The sequence below is a fragment of the Electrophorus electricus genome, chromosome 14 (assembly GCF_041902795.1).
Source record: "Electrophorus electricus isolate QZ-2024a chromosome 14, ASM4190279v1, whole genome shotgun sequence".
Lineage (NCBI taxonomy): Eukaryota > Metazoa > Chordata > Actinopteri > Gymnotiformes > Gymnotidae > Electrophorus > Electrophorus electricus.
In genome coordinates this window covers 25,898,741-25,916,311 of record NC_137510.1, presented here as the reverse complement: position 1 = coordinate 25,916,311, position 17,571 = coordinate 25,898,741, and the positions used below count along the sequence as shown (strand labels likewise).

Genomic DNA, 17,571 nt, shown 5'->3' with positions numbered 1-17,571 from the left:
CCCTCTTTGCGGGAGCACTGTTTTTAAAAATGTTTGATTCACTTTTCTTGCATAAAATGGACCGGATTATTTAAATTAATTAATTGATTAAACAAATGAATTAAACAAAGTGTCACAAGTTAAGCTTTTCATTACGTTTAATTTTTTGGTCTATTTTTGTTCTTTTTAAAGGCCCTGTATAGTTGTTTTCTAAAATCTATGAAAAACAAATATCTTCGCAAAGCCCGCTATATATATGGAATGTTTTTTGGGACAAAAATGAATTAATTAAATGAATTAAATGGCATCATGTGGTAATAAATAAATAATAGTAAAATGTAAAGTGATTTTAAATAATTAAATGTGTCATAAGTGAATAAATTAATAAATCCAACCAGTTGTCAAAGTTTTGATTGGCAGATTACTCACCTCTGTCGAGAAGACACCGTTGCCACACCCATATATAAAGCCACGCCCATCTATCACGGGTTTGGCTGTTTTGGCTTTTGGACAGAGGTCAATTATCAGCTGTGCAAGCAGAGTGCTTCTAAAGTTGTATGTTTATATTAGAAAAGGTAGATGTTTAAAACATAACATTTGTTCCATGGATTTCTAAAGTTCAAGAGAATTCATTACAGACAGACCACAATCAGTACGGGTGGGCAACTGTGTCTCATCCACCCTCACCCTCAGCACTGGAGCTCCTCAGGGTTGTGTCCCAAGCCCCCTGCTCTACTCACTGTACACCTACGACTGCACAGCCACTTCCAGCTCCACCATCATTGTCAAGTTTGCTGACGATACCGTCGTCATGGGCCTGATCTCAGACAACGATGAGAGGGCCTACCTGGAGGAGATTAAACTGGAAAACTGGTGCCAGGAAAATAATCTCCTCTTAAACGTCAGCACGACAAAGGAGCTGATCGTGGATTGCAGCAAGAAGCAGGAGCGGCACTACCAACCTGTGAGGATCAGTGGAACCACGGTGGAGAGAGTAGATAGTTTCAGGTACCTTGGTGCTCACATCTTGCAGGACCTGTCCTGGTCCCGCCACACCAACTCCCTGGCAAAGAAGGCTCGTCAGCGTCTTTACCACCTCAGACGCCTAAGAGAGTTCAGACTGCCTTCCAAGGTACTGCGGAACTTTTACACCTGCACTATCGAGAGCATCCTCACGGGGAACATCACAGTCTGGTTTGGGAACAGCACCAAGCAGGACAGACAAGCACTCCAAAGGGTGGTGCGTTCAGCAGAGCACATCACTCATACGGAACTTCCTGACCTGCAGAGCATCTATTACAAGAGGTGCCAGACCAAGGCCAGGAGGACTGTGAAGGACCTCACCCATCCCTACAATTTAATTCTTTAACATAATAAAGATTACTAAGTCCCCCCTTAGTGCCAAAAGAGGTCATAAACATTTGCCTGTTGAAGCCATTTTGTTCTGCAAATTGTTGTTTTTAAAAATCTTGTGTACATATTTTCTGTATTCTCTCTCTCTCTCTCTCTCTCTCTCTCTCTCTCTCTCTCTCTCTCTCTATATATATATATATATATATATATATATATATATATATATATATATATATATATATATATATATATATATATATATAATTATACCTTTGCATATACAACAAAGTAAGTAAAGTGAAATGTTTTTGTTACCCTAAGGCAACGTTGTGCAATAGAGGGTTGAAGAAGTGCAGCAGTGTTAGAAATGTGCTGTTCCCAGCAAATCCTATAATCCTAAATTTCTTTATAATATAATGTCTTTATTACTGCCTTTTTGAGACAGGGAAAATAACTCAATAATCAACAGCTAAAGCAAGCTTGCATGTCTAATGGAATCAACCTTCTTAATGACTGTGGCTGGTCTTTCTGGAAAAACCCTGAATCCATTAAATGCAAATGGGACAGACACATTTGCAGAACCCATGCTGGATGACTCAGTTACAGTTCCACAGCAACAGAATCCCATTCAGAAAACATTTCATTTCAGCTCAAGACATGGAGCACCTCTGAGAACTTCCCAGCAGTCACAGCTGCCATTCCCTGGGCTATGGCCTTCGGTCAATGCAAAAAACAAAAAAAAAACCCCAACTATTATACCAGTCTCAGAAGATGCAAAATCTTTCATGAATGTGCTCCAGCTCGCCCCCACTCCTCCAGGATTCTGTGCTTTTGTTCTGTTCCATTTGCAATGGACCTTGGCAAGGTAATTCAGTTCTGCAGCCCGAACCTTGTTCGGGTGTACAAGGAGCTACAACAGTACTCAGGAATCGAGTGCTGGATTTAATACCTATGACTCATGGCGTTTTCACGCCTGTACCGAATACGTGAGTCCGCACCTATGACCGATTCTGGGCTCGTTATCGCTGGTTTGCTTTCACACACGAGAACTCTATACGAATCCTGGGTTGATTGCGCAATTTCATACGTCACTTTTCTGCATGCAGGTTTGCAAAATGGTAGGAAGAAGCTGTTTTATTTTTTTATTTATTTTTTGCTTGTATACAAATACTCAAGCAGCGCGGAACAGCGCTTTTGGGATGCCTGCAGGCAAGGAGCCATTCTCTTGAGACGATTTCTTCCTGGATTGTACGTCTATAGATTTCTTTCTTCTGTAAAATATACTTACAGTGATGTGCAAAAACTTAGTTAACAGAGAAAAGGGATTTTAAAAGTTTATCTGGATAGTAAGCGTTTATTTACTCAGAAAATACACGAAACGTGAAAATTGAAGTAATGCGATAAGTCGAATCGGTCACGTAACAAAATGAACCAATACCGGGAGTGAAGAGCTTCCAGACCTGCTCGAAAACAGCTTTCACACCTGCCCAAGTGTACCGAACTCGCGGAGCAAGCGGACCTGGTTCCGGAAAAAAAGCGCTAGTGTGAAAACGCCTTTAGAGCGATGCTCACAGAAACCTTTGTTGCATGTTTGCTTGGGTCTGCAGCCAGCGGCATGCATTTGTTTAGATTTCATTGCCATTGGAATAAGGTACAAAATTCTCGCTTAAGAATGAATTCACATAAGAATGAATAAAAATGGCCTTATTTGTCTGTAATGTACTCCTTTTACCATCTCCTCCCTTTGAGCAAACACTAATGACATCAAATGATGTACATTTGAGTCACTTTTCTATGTTGACCTAGATCTAGATCACTGACCTAGCTATCAAACCAGGAAGAATGGGAATAAGTGGGAATCAGATTTTAAAAATGATACCAGCCAGCCACAACTGGTCAGCCGTGGACAGGCAGATCTGCGGGAGGGACTCAAGCTAAATAACACACTGCACATTCAGAGTGAGGATATGCGATTTCACTCAGCTACAGCCTGGCTATTTCTGAGTGGTTCTCACTGTAATTTGAGCTGCCACGCATTTGAACAACTTGGGTGTGGCACTCGGGGGGGGACTCTGCCATACCGGTCTTGCAAGAGTCTTGTATGACCTTCCTCCAGTTTTGCGTGAAAGTGGCCCGATGCTAGATTTGCTGATACCGTTTTTTGGTTTTGTTGTTGTTTTTTTGTTCACAATATGCTCACTTTCACTGAAGAGACCCGACCTGAAATAGGTTCTGACTAAATATCGGTGGGAAAGACATAAGACAGTGTGAAAAAATAGCCTCTTTCTCCCCATGGAAATGAAGTGGAGAGGTGCAGAAATAGCTCCTGTTTTATAAGACAGCCACCGTGTCCTATGTTCCAGTTTTGTCGTGCTTTTTTACAGCACCAAAAAGAGCGTGACATCATTCCACGTTTCGTGGGTTTTACCTGACAGTGTCTTAAATGCAAGCACTAAAGTTATTCTTAAAATAATAAATCTGGAAAATATGAAGTCACCAGAACTTTATGTGCCTAAATTACATGATTAGTAATTAAGAGCAGTTTTCGACTCCAGCCATGGAGCCCCACTGCTTCAGCTAATGAGCTGGATCAGGTGTTGGAGCAAGTAAAACTTGAGTATAGTGATAGGGATGTTATATCGATTAATATCTCTTATGCCTAGTCCTATCTATTTAAGACCCACCAGAACAGCTTTGAATAAGCACTTCCATTTATTTTTACTTGATAATTTGGTACTTGAAAGCTATAACACATTAGATTACATTTAATTTATGAAACTTTCGAATGCATAATTGCTTTTGGGCATCTGTTATATTACCCACCATGTAATGTTACAGGCAACTGAGACACACAGGTGACACTGACCCTGACATTTTTTTCCATCAGTACCCTGCTAATTTATATCTGTGTACTTAACACTTTACCTTATAACCTAGCTACAATCTGATTTAAATGAAGAACGTGTTATTATCTGGCCTCTGTTTTAAGCGAAAAAAAAAACAACAAAAAGGCACCGAAGCTCGAAATGGCTGTTGTGCAATCGCAGCCTGTTAAGTCAGCGGTCGCCATGGTTACCTTTAACGTCACCTCGCGCAGCGCGGTCTCGGCTCCTGGGGCTCGGCGTGATTGGAGGGAAACCCCGTGGATTCGCCGTGCCGCTCGCGAGGATCAGCTGTGAGGTGTAGTTAGCTAGGTTAGCAAGCCCCGCCACGGACGTCGTTCTCCCCGTTAGCTAGGTTAGCAAGCCCCGCCACGGACGTCGTTATCCCCGTTAGCTAGGTTAGCAAGCCCCGCCACGGACGTCGTTATCCCCGTTAGCTAGCCCTGTCACGGACGTCGTTCTCCCCGTCGCTCACTCAGGTAAGCTACTGGCATTGACGTCGGGCGGTGTGGAGTTTTGCCGTACGTCCGTGAAACAAGTATTGCAGAGTCAGTGTCAGATCTTTCAGAATTGTTTTGTTGTCTTGGTCAAGATGATGCTAATCTGCTAAAAAATGAACAATGAACAGGATATTTAGCCAACCCTAGCTGGCTATGTAGGTTACAGCAGAGCTGGTCCAAGGATACAGATGTCAGCCGTTTCGTTACCTGTTAGGTTATTTTCCATTAAGGTGGCGTTAGTTGGTCCGTATGTGGTTAAGATCGCTCATACTCGATAGCTAACCTAGGTTTACTTAGGTTGTATCTGTATCACAATGCTTGCATGACGCGTGTGCTAACTGTCCTAGGAGGGCTGCAGTTCTTGCGTAAGCCCAACTAACTAGATAGATGGCAGCTATTTGGATATGTTAATTGGTTAGTAACGGCGTATATGTATTACGATCGAAATGGACCGCACCTTTCTGGTCAGATAAACTGTGAAGATGGACAGAGAAAGCTCTTGTTGGACACGTAGGAGTCTCTCATGTTCTGACAACCGCCAAAGCCTTGAGCGTTTAACGCTTGCTAGCGTTATATGTAGGTGTCCATTATTCGCTTGCGGGGATTTCATATTCAGCCAATGTTCGCTCATTGTGTTATACCAAATACGTGTATTATGTTTTTATTATAATAAAAGAGAATGCACCTGGCGAAAAACACTTCTTTATCTAAGGATTGGAAATATTGTAGCTAACTAGCTACGAAAGTGTGTAACTTATTGATAATGCGCTGACGTTTGTAACGTCAGTTTTGGAAAGCAGGATGAACGTCCAGTTTTATTTGCTTGCTACCTTATTTGCCGAAAACAAAGTTAACACAATTTTGTTAATTAACATTGACTGTTAGTTTGAAGACCCGCTTCTGCTTTTATGTTACTAATATTTCGAAGTACACTTACCCATTTTTAGCTACAAAAAAACTGGTGCGTAAACAGGTAGCTAGCTAGCTAGGTTAGATGTGGGAACAATTGGGTGTGGTAGCTAGGGAATGAGGGCACATCCGCATTTTTGTATGTAGTCAATGCCACCGAGGATAAAACGTTATGTCTCAAAACTGAGTTAGCTAACGCGAAGTTAGCTGTTTTGACAGATACTTTTGCGTGATCTCGAAACCAGTGAAAGTTCATTTGTTGACCAAAGCCTTTTTTTTTTTTTTTTGGAATAATAATTAGTTTCTTGTAAATAAACGGTCATACTTTTGATTGGACTTCGTTAATAATCATGGCTTCTTATTTTATAATATGCAATTAATAATATAACCTTATAATGAGTCAATGCAGTTTACAATTTCTCTTTATTTTGTTTTTGGTTAATAATGGTTGTCCAAAGCTACTTACAATTATAAATGAGTATGAATTGAGGATTATGGGTCTTGCTCAGGGTCCCAACAGTGTCAACTTGGTAGTGGTGGGGCTTGAACCAGCAGCCTTCTAATTACTGATCAAATACCTTAACCACTGAGCTACAACTGCCACTGTTGTTCTTGTGCAGAAACAGGTTTCCATTCTAAAGCAAGCCCTTTTTTTCTGACTTGATATTAGCTAGGTATGATGCTTGCAGATGTTAGAAGAATTACACATTGTTTTATGGTAAACAAACAGGACATTGCTTTCAAGGTATTCAGTTGTTTTTTAACCATCTGATGGTGAACCAACACCTAATTAATGACTTACAGTAACACCCATCTACATCTAGTGCATATTGGCCAACTATGATATTAATAAATGACCCATTACTTTGAGGTATGACTTTGAGGTAAGTCGGTGTTTCCCTGTCTTGGGGTATTGCTGAAAAGAAAACATTAAAAAGTCTAGCCTAGTACAGGGTTACTCTGGTCCCAAGACTAGGGAGACACTAATTGACCCCACCCAGAAAATCTGACATCTTTCAGGCAGGGAATTCAAACAAAGACCTTTTTTTGTTAACATTGCAAATAATAAGCAAACTGAGTGAAAAGGAAAAAAAAACTCCTCTCACCTAAATGCTTCTTTCCAGCTCTTAAGCAGCCATGGACAAGAGCGAACTGGTGCAGAAAGCCAAGTTGGCGGAGCAGGCTGAGCGCTACGATGACATGGCCTGCGTCATGAAGCAGGTGACGGAGGCTGGTGGGGATCTGTCCAACGAGGAGCGCAACCTCCTCTCCGTGGCCTACAAGAACGTGGTGGGAGCCCGGCGCTCCTCCTGGAGGGTGATCTCCAGCATTGAGCAGAAGAGTGATGGAGGCCAGAAGAAGCAGGAGATGGCCAAGGAGTATTTAGTAAAGATCGAGACTGAGCTGAAGGATATCTGCGACGACGTACTGGTAAGGGCGTTGATTTTTTTTTTTTTTTTGGTTTGTTGGTTTTTCTTTGAAAAGCTCCTTGTAGCCAGCCCCAGCTTGTCTGAGCGGACTCTGAAGAACAAACTCTGGTCATGTTCAGGTGATGCAGTTGAGGGTGTTTTTTTATGATTTTGGGAACTGTTTGCTTTTTGGCTGTTTGGTAGCAAAGAAAAGTGGTTGTTTTGCTGTTTGTCCTGAATTTACTGTTTTCACTTTTAGATACATTACATTTACAGCATTTGGCAGACGCCCTTGTCCAGACGTACAGAAGTGAAGATTATTGTGAAGCAGGAGAATGACTTGATTTGGTTTAAATATAGATAAAATGAAGCCATGCATAATGATGAGGAAGAAGTCAGCCTCGTCTCAGATGTGGGTGAAAGAATGACGTGCTGATGAGAACTCTGACAGTCTCCCATTCTAATTTGAATTAGTAGTCATGAGCAGGGACCTCCTTCCAGCCAGCCTACTAGTCCAGGCCTGAGCTTGTTTCTTCCAGCATAGGCTCAGGTGTAATCACTGTGGGCCAAGAGTTGCAGGGGAGAGCAGACAGATTTACTGTGGTAGTGTCTGTTTAGCCATGTAGATTTGGTCCATCTAATGAAAATGATGCCTTGTGATTGCCTTATCAAGTACATCTGTAGTAAAACTCCAATATTAATGATAATTTGCATACAAAACATTTAACACTGAATATAGCACTGTTTGCCAGCTCTGGTCCTGGAGATGCAATGCTCTGCTCATTTTGATGTTTCCTAACATACCTGAGTTAACTCTTCCTCACCAAAGCTTAGTGTGTTTAAAATTGGTGTGACTGTGGCTTCAGGATCCCAGGGTTCTCATCCAGGTTTCCAATTCCTGAGGTGCTCTGTGGGATCATTCATTAATTCATTTAATGTTTTTTTGTTTGTTTGTTTGGTTGGTTGGTTTTTGTTTGTTTGTTTTTTTTTATAGATGGGACATTTCTCAGACCTATCTTTTTACTCACTCACCCCCATGTTTAGCAGTGTGATGCTTCTCCACGAGGGGGAGCTATTACTACTCAAGGAGGTTTTATGTGCATCATTGAGAGGGAGGAAAGTGGTGGTGGTTTATGTCGGTGCCAGTATACATGCTTGTGTCAAACAAGTCAGTTTAGTGTGTTTCGCTCAATAAATTCAAATTAGTAAAACGCGGTTTGGCACGTCTATTATGCCACTGGCTGTCACATTAACTGGCAGAGCTATTTTTGTCTGTGCAGGACAATATTCTGTGTATATATCACTACACTTCAGCACTGAATTGGCTTCACTGTGTTTTTCGAAACACTTGTGGGCAACAAAAGAGAGGAAAGACCTTCTAACTGGGCTCCAGCACTCTCAGCCCAAGAAACAGACCGTGTCTGTGGAGGCTGAGAGGATGATCTTGGTCTGTGGCCAGTTCATATGCAAAATGTGCAGCAGAATTGAATGATTAGTCAATAGAAATATATCAAAAAAGTTTGACTTCAGAAAGACATTGGGGGTAAAAAAAAACAAAACAAATTAAATAAAACAAACAAGCAGGCTAGAACTTCTAAGAGTGAAATTTTAAATATTGAGTACAGCTACAGCATGCTTAATCTTTAAACACTTTTATTTATGCAGTTGTAACAAAGGCTTTGTTTGTGGTATTTGTGGATGTCTGTGTGTTCTGACGATGACTAAATGATGATGTTCGTAGATTATTGAAAATGTACACTGTTACCAAGTCTCTTTAGTTTCCTTCAACAAAAGATGACTACTCAAATGTAAGTACTGTAAGTTTGTAAGTCATCATGGCACACAAGTTCAGAGATAAACTATAATAAAATAAGCTACAAAACTATGACTCAGGGCTAAGCAGTGATTTCATGGAAAGCCTTTCAGTGGATAAACCAACAGAATAAGTCAGTAATACCAGAGTTCTATCTGCTCCTCTGGGGCCTTGCTAAGGGTTGCTGAACATGCACACATCACCGTTACGTGAGGTTTATAGTGTTTCTCCTTAAGATCTCCAAATACCTGACGCATTAATGATAAATACAAAGCAACTACTAATACAATGCAATTGAACGTTGTGAGTCACTGTGTGATTCCGTATGGAACAGATTATCTGGTGTTCATGACTATTGATCAGTTGAGAACCAATTGTGGGTCTGCTGACTGGGTAGTATTACGAGCCAAGCTTTTCCACAACGTAGGCTACACTGCACCATAAACATTTATCAGAACATCAATTTCACAATTTAAAAATACAAGAGGAAAAAAGGTCAGACTTTTCCAAGGTCCAATCCTCAGTGTACTGGTAGCTAGCTGCAGACAGAGCTCAATCTGCAGGGGAAAGGGAGGCAGACGTCTCCGCACTTACACCACGTCGCCACTTCAGGTGAGTAAAAGTTAGTCATGCTGTCTGTGTAACTGAGTTCGTCTCCACGAAAATCTGTGACTTGCCCAGAAACGCCTCCAATCTTGCACGAGACTCGGCCAAGGGATTTGACAAGAATTGGCCACTGACAGCATGATAGCAGTGGAGATGAGAGCGTGTGCTTGAGAAAGTCAGAAGAGGAGGAATTGAGGAGGAATCTATATAAAATTACCACCAAAATTTTTATATATATATATACACACACAAAAATCACATACTGTTATATAAAGATAATCACATCTTATTTCAAATGTTGAAATAAGAGTGGGTGTTAGGATATTTTTTCACAACACATTTTCAAAATGCACAATATCCATTCCTTTTTTTTTTCTTTTCTTTTTTTTTTTCTCTTTTTTTGAGGTTTGCAAACAGGTCAGACCGGACAAATCGGTGTACCAGCAAAACGGTAGTGTTTTTTTTTTTTCTTTCATTCATCATTTATTTAAAATGAAAGATACAGTTAATCTGTGTTCTTTAAGTTTCAATGATCCTTACAATGTATTAAAGGCGTTTTTCTTTGTTTATAAAGATGACTTCATTCACTATTATATTTGCATAGAAGAGGTGTTTTTGCTGACTGAGACAGGAACACGTGTACCCACACACACACCTGTGGGATATGTGGTGATATGTATGCTATTAGTTAGCCATGTCACATGAAAGATCTGTTCCATTTTTAATATATATTAATGATGTCTCAGACACTGCAGTCGAGGGCTTAAAGCCTACACTATAATTATTTTATTTACTACAGAATAATGTTTGGGTCTTTTTGTACCAGGGACTACTTTCCCATATTTGAAAAGTGCATAAACAAGAGATCATGTTTTGCATTTCTCGTTGGCTATGCCTATAGCTGACAACTGCAAAGTGCACAAATGTTCTGGCACACTGCACAACAGATTAGCTTGCAGAAAGGAAGATAAAATTTTTGTTTCCTTATGAGATTTCCGTGCATTTCAGATTTGATACAGTTGACACTTGTGTCAAAGATGTACACTGGATGGCGGACTCTTAAATTGCTCTTATATGGCAGAAATGAATCAGTGCTGTGAAGTGCATAATATAGCCCATAGCACAAAATGGTATGGGGAGAGTTCATTATGTGCACTGTGAACTGACTCTTAGTGAAACCAAGACTTATTTCATGAATCACCCATCTCATGTGTCCTACTGCTTCCAGCATGCCTTACACAAGTGGGTCATTTGGTTCCTCAGTGGCATGTGACTTGATATGTTTGGCTAGTTCACATTCATTTTACTGGCTTGAATACCAGACAGGTCTGATGGTTGTCTCACATTTCTTCTGCATTTCTCATCCTTTATACTAAAGTTTATCTGCTCACCAGCCATGTTTAGATACACTTGTGCTGCGGGTGTAGTCATAATCTATAGTCCATGCACAGTTTGTTAAATTTCATCAGTGGTCAAACCACAGCACTGCTGTTAGTCCACTCTCGTTCCAGCAGTGACTGTCGTCTAACGGGGTAGATGGTGGCTAGCGAACTGGGCATGCCAACAGACTGTAATTTCACATCTGTAAAAAGCACCTCTAACAGGTGTATCTAATAAAGTGGCCAATGATTTTTAAATACAGGTTGTGTCCCTAAAATAAATGCCTTGTGATCTTATATCATGGACAAACCAGCTGACCAGTAAGGTCATTTACCAGTTGCGCCTTATATCTCATTTAATTGAGTAAAATGCCACGATTCACTAAGATTCATTAGTAGAATATCCGGAGTCGCTCTGCAGATGTCAGCAGAGAGCAGAGCCTCGGCACGGCAGGCGTTGCTGAAGTGCCCCCCCCCCGGAGCCGTGTATGAGCCCGGCACGCACGCCGACCTGCTTCAACTAGCAGGAGAGCAGGCGGGCAGGAAGGCAGACCTGCAGTGGAAGGAGGTCTCAGAACCGCCGTGAAACCGTAGCCTGCCACGCGCTGCCAGGCTTCAACCCTCAGAACAAAGCCAAGGTTGTTTTCTTAGTTCCACAGGTGGAAATTTGATGAGTGTTTCTGAAAGAGTGAATCCTGAGATGTGGGGGATTGTCCGGTTTCTAATATTGTTTTTTGTTTGTTTGTTTTTATTATTAGTTACACTTACATAGTGCCTTTCTCATACCTGAGGATGCTTTTCAATCAATATTCTGCTTTTACATCCACTCAGCACACACACACTGGTTGAGAACCAATCCGCACGGTGTACTCTCAACAGGAAACCACAGCCCTCTGGGGGAATGCGTTTTCTGATTAGTGTTATGATGTAATGTTATTTGTGTAGGGTAGCCTTAAGAAAGCAATGAGGGATATGTTGTCTTAGGTCTTGTGGTCTTAGGGGGTTATTTTTGTGTGTTTTGTGTACTTATTAGAGTGAGGTACAGAGGTACGTAGTTCAGATTTAGAAGGTAAGGATCTTCCATCTGGCTTTGCCTGTATTTAATTTTAGCCAGCAGGTAGAATTGATTAGTAAAAGTAAAATGTTTGTGATACAGAATTGTGGCAGGAATTATCCCTTAACTTGTATACTTCTGCTTGGCTGTTGTTTTTGACTGTAACAAAAAAATAAGAACTCTGATAAAGGCATTCTCAGACAGATTTTCTATCATTGTATTTCACCGTATGCTGTGTATTATCATTGTTGCCAAGGTAATTCTGTTGATTTTAAAAAGCTAATAAGCATTGTGTCTCTTAATGTCTATGTACAGTGTACTTTAGGTTAAACCCATTTCCTCTTCGTCATCAAAATGATGCATGTTTGTTTAAAAGAAAAGATTAAATGTGTTGTTGTTGTTTGTTTGTTTGTTTGCTTGCTTGCTTTTCCAAATTCTAAACAATGTCCTCTTTCTCCTCCTCTCAACAACCCTGCCCCCTCTCCATTTTTTCAGACTCTACTTGAAAAGTATCTGATCCCCAAGGCGAATCCAGCTGAAAGCAAAGTATTCTACCTGAAAATGAAGGGAGATTACTACCGCTACTTAGCCGAGGTAGCCTCGGGAGATGAGAAAACGAGTAAGCCACTACATCCCCGTCTCTCCGTCATCACATACACTGAAGAGGAAGTTGGGTTTGGGAGTTATGGGAGGGCAGGATGCATCATAGTCTGGACTGATATCAGCAGGAAATTCAGCCATATTTAAATCTCATTGAAAAAAATTATATACTCACTACATCCTTCACTTCACAGTGTCTGCAACAGAGTAGTTATAGTTCTTCATAGCCACCTCTTCAGGAAAAGGGAATTCTCAAAAATCACAGATCATAGAGTGATTAAAATAACTAGAGCCCATTTAAAAAAAGGCAAGTAATGTTACTCAAACCACACTGCTGACAGACATAAACTGATTTCACCTCCTAGAACTTCAGAAGCACTTTACTTGCTCAGCTGATGAAGCGCCTCTATCTGAACTATCCTGCTTCTCTGGAAACCGTTTGTGCCACACTGTAGTTTTTACTGCCTCTTGAACTATAGTACACTGTAGTTGCTCCCAGAAAACTCTGCACCTCAATGCAAATGCCAGTGTACTACCACAGTCTCGACGTCATGGAAATTATTGAATAGAATTATTAAATAGAATTATTGATTGGACCGTCTTGTCAATTGGATGAGACAATTAAGTGGGTCTGGCTAAGATTAGATGGTAATTAAGTTTGTTGCAGTTGTTGTGTACACTCAACACATTTCAGGCACATCTCCAAAATATCTGAGATCATGGTGTAGTGATATCGTGGTTTTTAAAGTACATTCCGTAGAATGGACAAGGAAGTTCAGTGTGGCCATCAGAGCGTGTTTCATTTAATTTGTGGATGATTCTTCTGAACTCCTGCTTTTGGCCAAATGTGTAACCATTTCTTTGAATGGTTGACTTAAAGCCCAAAGTTAAAGGAATCACTTAGTTATACATTTTAAAATATTTTGTCCAGAAAGGAATAAAACAATTCACACACCATCCAGCACTTTAGATCTGTGTGTTGGCGAGGTAGAGAATGGCAAATTGGTCCCGCCCACACAAGTAGGACTAGTAGGTGACTTTAGATAAGAGCCCATTTGCGAATGGAAGATTAATAATAGAATGTGAATTTGATAATAGAAGACGAATTAATTTGTTATGCATGATGGCATGGCTATTCGCTTTGCTCATAGCTCAAATTTTCATTCAGCCTCTAGTACTATGTCTCTGTGCCATCTGCTAGCTGGGGTGGTTGTGTCCTTCTGTAGGAGCTGTTCACAGCTCAGGAGTTTGAAACAGGACTTTGGCATTAAATAGGGTGGATGTGTATATACATAGATCCTCCTAAATTACTTTAAATTACTTTTAGTATGTTTGTTTTTTAATTACAGAGGTCAGTGTTAAAAGATGCATTGTAGGTTATGGAACCTATTTTATTAAAAGTATCGTATAGCATTTGGCTTTTTGCATGTTGTTGAGTCAAAATGAACAATTTTCCTTTCATTCCCTCTTTATCTTGGTGAGTGGTTAAATTGTCTGAACTCTGAGGACTGTTCATTGTCATGGAACTGCAAGTTAAGAGAAAATAGAAGTAAAAGGTTGCCAATGAACAGAATACTTGAGATGTTTTGCTACAACTGTGACCTATACAGGTTAGCACGCAGATAAGACGCATGGCATTAATATGTTATGAACAGCACTTCAGGAGAGCGTGATTCAGGGAAACATTTATTTTAGCACAAATAATGGAATGGTGTTTCTTTTTAATCTCAAAATGTTTTCTATTTACGCAGTTATCTTACTTTCCTCTTCAATTGACACACACACTCATAAGTACAGTACTGTCCTCTGTGGGTAATAAGCTTTATTTCATTGTATAATCCTTTGAATATTGTTGGCTTTGTTTCATCAAATCATAAATCCTTTATTGTAGAGGTATGATAAAAGGTGCATTTTTATACATATAAATGAGTGCTTTTTTGGAGTGTTGACTGGTAGTTGAATTATGTAATGACTTCTCTTTGAATTTAAGACATGCAGCTCCCGAACGTTGACAATTTTGGTGGCTTCTTATTCTCACATGCTTAGCCACCTTTTTAAGGAACAACCATTTCACTGCGAGTTATACTGTGTATGACTATGTATGTGACAAATAAACCAAACTTGAAATATGGGAACATTTAAATTTTCATTGGTCTCAGCCTGCTGCACTTGATGTGCACAACATTCATACGATTTGTCATAACTTGCTGCAACCCCAGAAAAGAATGTGTACAACAGCAGCTGAGGTTTTCTGAACCAGTCTGACATCCTGCAGTTGAAGACAGCTGGAGGCAAACTAGCCAACTAGTATGCCAGTCAGAAAGAGAACACTAACAGCTGAGCCTCAACCACGGTATCAGTTGTCTGTGCTGCTCTCCTCCAAACAATGTGTGGACTATTTTTTGCTTCATGTAAACTTTCCCACTGGTTTTGAGAACACCACTGACGACTGCTCTTACTTTTCCGTATTCCTAGTGGCTCTTTTAAGGCTCTGATTTGCCTTAGAATGATACAGTTCTTATGCATCAATCCTCAGCCATCATCGAGAACTCGGAAAAGGCCTACAAGGATGCCTTTGAGATCAGCAAGGCCGACATGCAACCCACACACCCCATCCGCCTGGGCCTGGCCCTCAACTTCTCTGTCTTCTACTACGAGATTGCGAACTTGCGTGAACAGGCTTGCATGCTAGCCAAAACGGTAGGGGTTGATATATGTGTGCATAATTCCAGATAAACAGTTGATTTTTGTACTCAGTCACTTGCGATAAGTCACGTATTTGTTAACTGACGACGCTGATGAGCAGAGACGGGGAGCAGGGTGTTTATTTTTGCTGTTTTTAAATCTTCCCTTCCTCCTAGGCTTTTGATGAGGCCATTGCAGAACTCGACTCCCTGAATGAGGAGTCGTACAAAGACAGCACACTGATCATGCAGTTGTTGCGAGACAACTTGACAGTGAGTTTCCAATTCTTCAGTCCCAGTGCCCTTATCCGCCAGTACTTGTCCGCTACAGGAATTTGCTTTGGCACGCTGAAACCTGGCAGTAGAGTACCGCATTTACAGGAACACAAGCGCACTGATATTATGGACAGCGTAATGCACAGCGGACAACACAACAGATTATTATTATTAATAATAATAGTAATAATAAACATAATGATACTACATTTACTCATTATTGGAGCCTCCTTTTATGTGTAGCTTTAGCTGAAAAGTGGTGAACTGGTGTGTAACTGATGAAACATGGCTGTGCTGTGCCATACGTGGCTGACACCTGGTCTCCTCCTGCAGCTGTGGACTTCGGACAGCAACGAGGACACTGAGGAGTGCAGAGAAAAGTGAACCCATCTCTGCTTCTCCAGGCCCCCTGCCCCCCAGCCCCCACCCTGTTCCCCGACATCCACCTTGCGTTGTCCCCGCTCGCTATCCACACCAAGACCACCTCATCATCTGGCTTCTGTCTCTGTTTCTCTTTCTTCCTTTCTATTTTTTTCATTTCCTTGTCATGGTGGGTTTTGTTTTTCTTTCTCCAGGGATCTGTCCACTGGTAGAGGTAGTGGTGAGGAAGACTGGGTTGTGCTTTGGGGTTGGGGTGGCTTTGTGTGTTCCACAGGAGGCTGTAAACAAGCAAATCTGCTGTTGACCTTCTCTATGAGGCGCTGTAATCTGTCTCATTGATGGGGAGGTGTTCAGCTGAGAATGAGCTCTTGACTCCAAGCCTCAGGTCTCTCTTCACATTGGTCATATATATTCTGCATGTCTGTTGGTCGAGGAGTCCGACTACCCTCCATAGTTGTTAAGTACCTCTGACATTTTATAGTCTATGCTTACAAACAGTCCAGGTCTTGAAGTAGAGAAGTAGCAGTAATCTGTAGCTAGTAAAGACACAGGAGCTGCTTCACACAGTTCAGTGTCTTGCTAGCAAGCATGTGCTGGAAAAGGGACACCTTCTGTCTACTGTCACTTTTACAAGTTCAAGGTTTTCCTTATTTTTCCTTCCCTTGTTATGGGTGATCTGCAGATGTCATTTTCGTTACACTTTTGTATCAGTTACGAGGTAAAGAAAACCCATAAGATTAAAAAGCACATAAGCTTGATACTGTTACCGTATGACTGCACAAGCATCAAAACTTTCCTGTGTTAGAAGCGAGTTACTATTTTTGACCAATTATGTTTTGGTTTTTTTTGTTTGTTTTTTTGTTTGTTTTTTTTTTTGTTTTTTGAGTTTTATAATTTTTGATACCTGCCTAAGTTGCATGTGGCTATAAAGTAATTAAGGGGGAGTAGGTTGTTACTATTGGGCTGGCTAGCTTTGTTTCATGTCTTTTCGGAATTTCATACAAAACACCAAGCATAAATGTTATTTGGAGGGAAAATATGTAATTTCATCCATGTGGAATAAAAAGGTAATAATTTAATGCTTTACTGTTTTGGTTATTTTCTTACGTGTGTGATCTCCAATCTCTGTAAACAGATATCGTCCTGTATTGATACTCCATTGTTAACTCCATGGAAGCAGTCAGATGTCTTGATTAGCTAGCATATTTGACAGCAGGTTATGGTTCCACTGTTAGAGTTGTTTATGCAAATAATTAAATCCTTGTCTTTTTCACCCTGTAGTGGTAACTTAAGATCTGATAAAACAGCAGAAATGTAGGTTTCACCTTCATATTCCACTTAATAATTGCAAATGTGGAGTCCTGATCATTTTATAAGTTCCTAGATTCTTCAGGAGCCTTAAAATGAGGTGGTTTGGCCTGAAAAAAAAAAAGTGTTCCTCTGTTTTAAAAATGTAAATTCGTGGCATTTAGGGGTTGGATAATCGTGCAAAACAATTTTTTCAGGGGTTGGTTGGGTGGGTAGATATTGACTGTAATCAAAATACTAGTGGATCAGTAAAATTCTGTGACAGCTGTTATCTGTTGCACACAATTTGATGTTGCTGAGTACTAAGAATTTGCTGGTTTAAAGTGTTTACTTCGTAATTGCAAAGGTGTGCACCATTTTAAAATTTGGGTGGGGGGAAATAATTAATGAACTTCAATTGGCTATTACATCTACTACTAATGGTTTTAATATTCAAAA

The 17,571-nt window shown here is 40.5% G+C and overlaps 1 protein-coding gene across 1 annotated transcript; it reads left to right on the top strand.

Annotated features, from left to right (window-relative positions):
• Positions 1–4,436: 4,436 nt before the first annotated feature.
• ywhabl (tyrosine 3-monooxygenase/tryptophan 5-monooxygenase activation protein, beta polypeptide like) lies at positions 4,437–16,904 on the top strand. Its single transcript, XM_027007245.3, has 6 exons — positions 4,437–4,693; positions 6,748–7,054; positions 12,380–12,503; positions 15,021–15,184; positions 15,346–15,441; positions 15,778–16,904. Exons 2-6 carry the CDS (start codon positions 6,761–6,763, stop codon positions 15,826–15,828), a joined length of 729 nt encoding a protein of 242 aa, XP_026863046.1. The 5' UTR covers positions 4,437–4,693; positions 6,748–6,760; the 3' UTR covers positions 15,829–16,904.
• Positions 16,905–17,571: the final 667 nt, after the last annotated feature.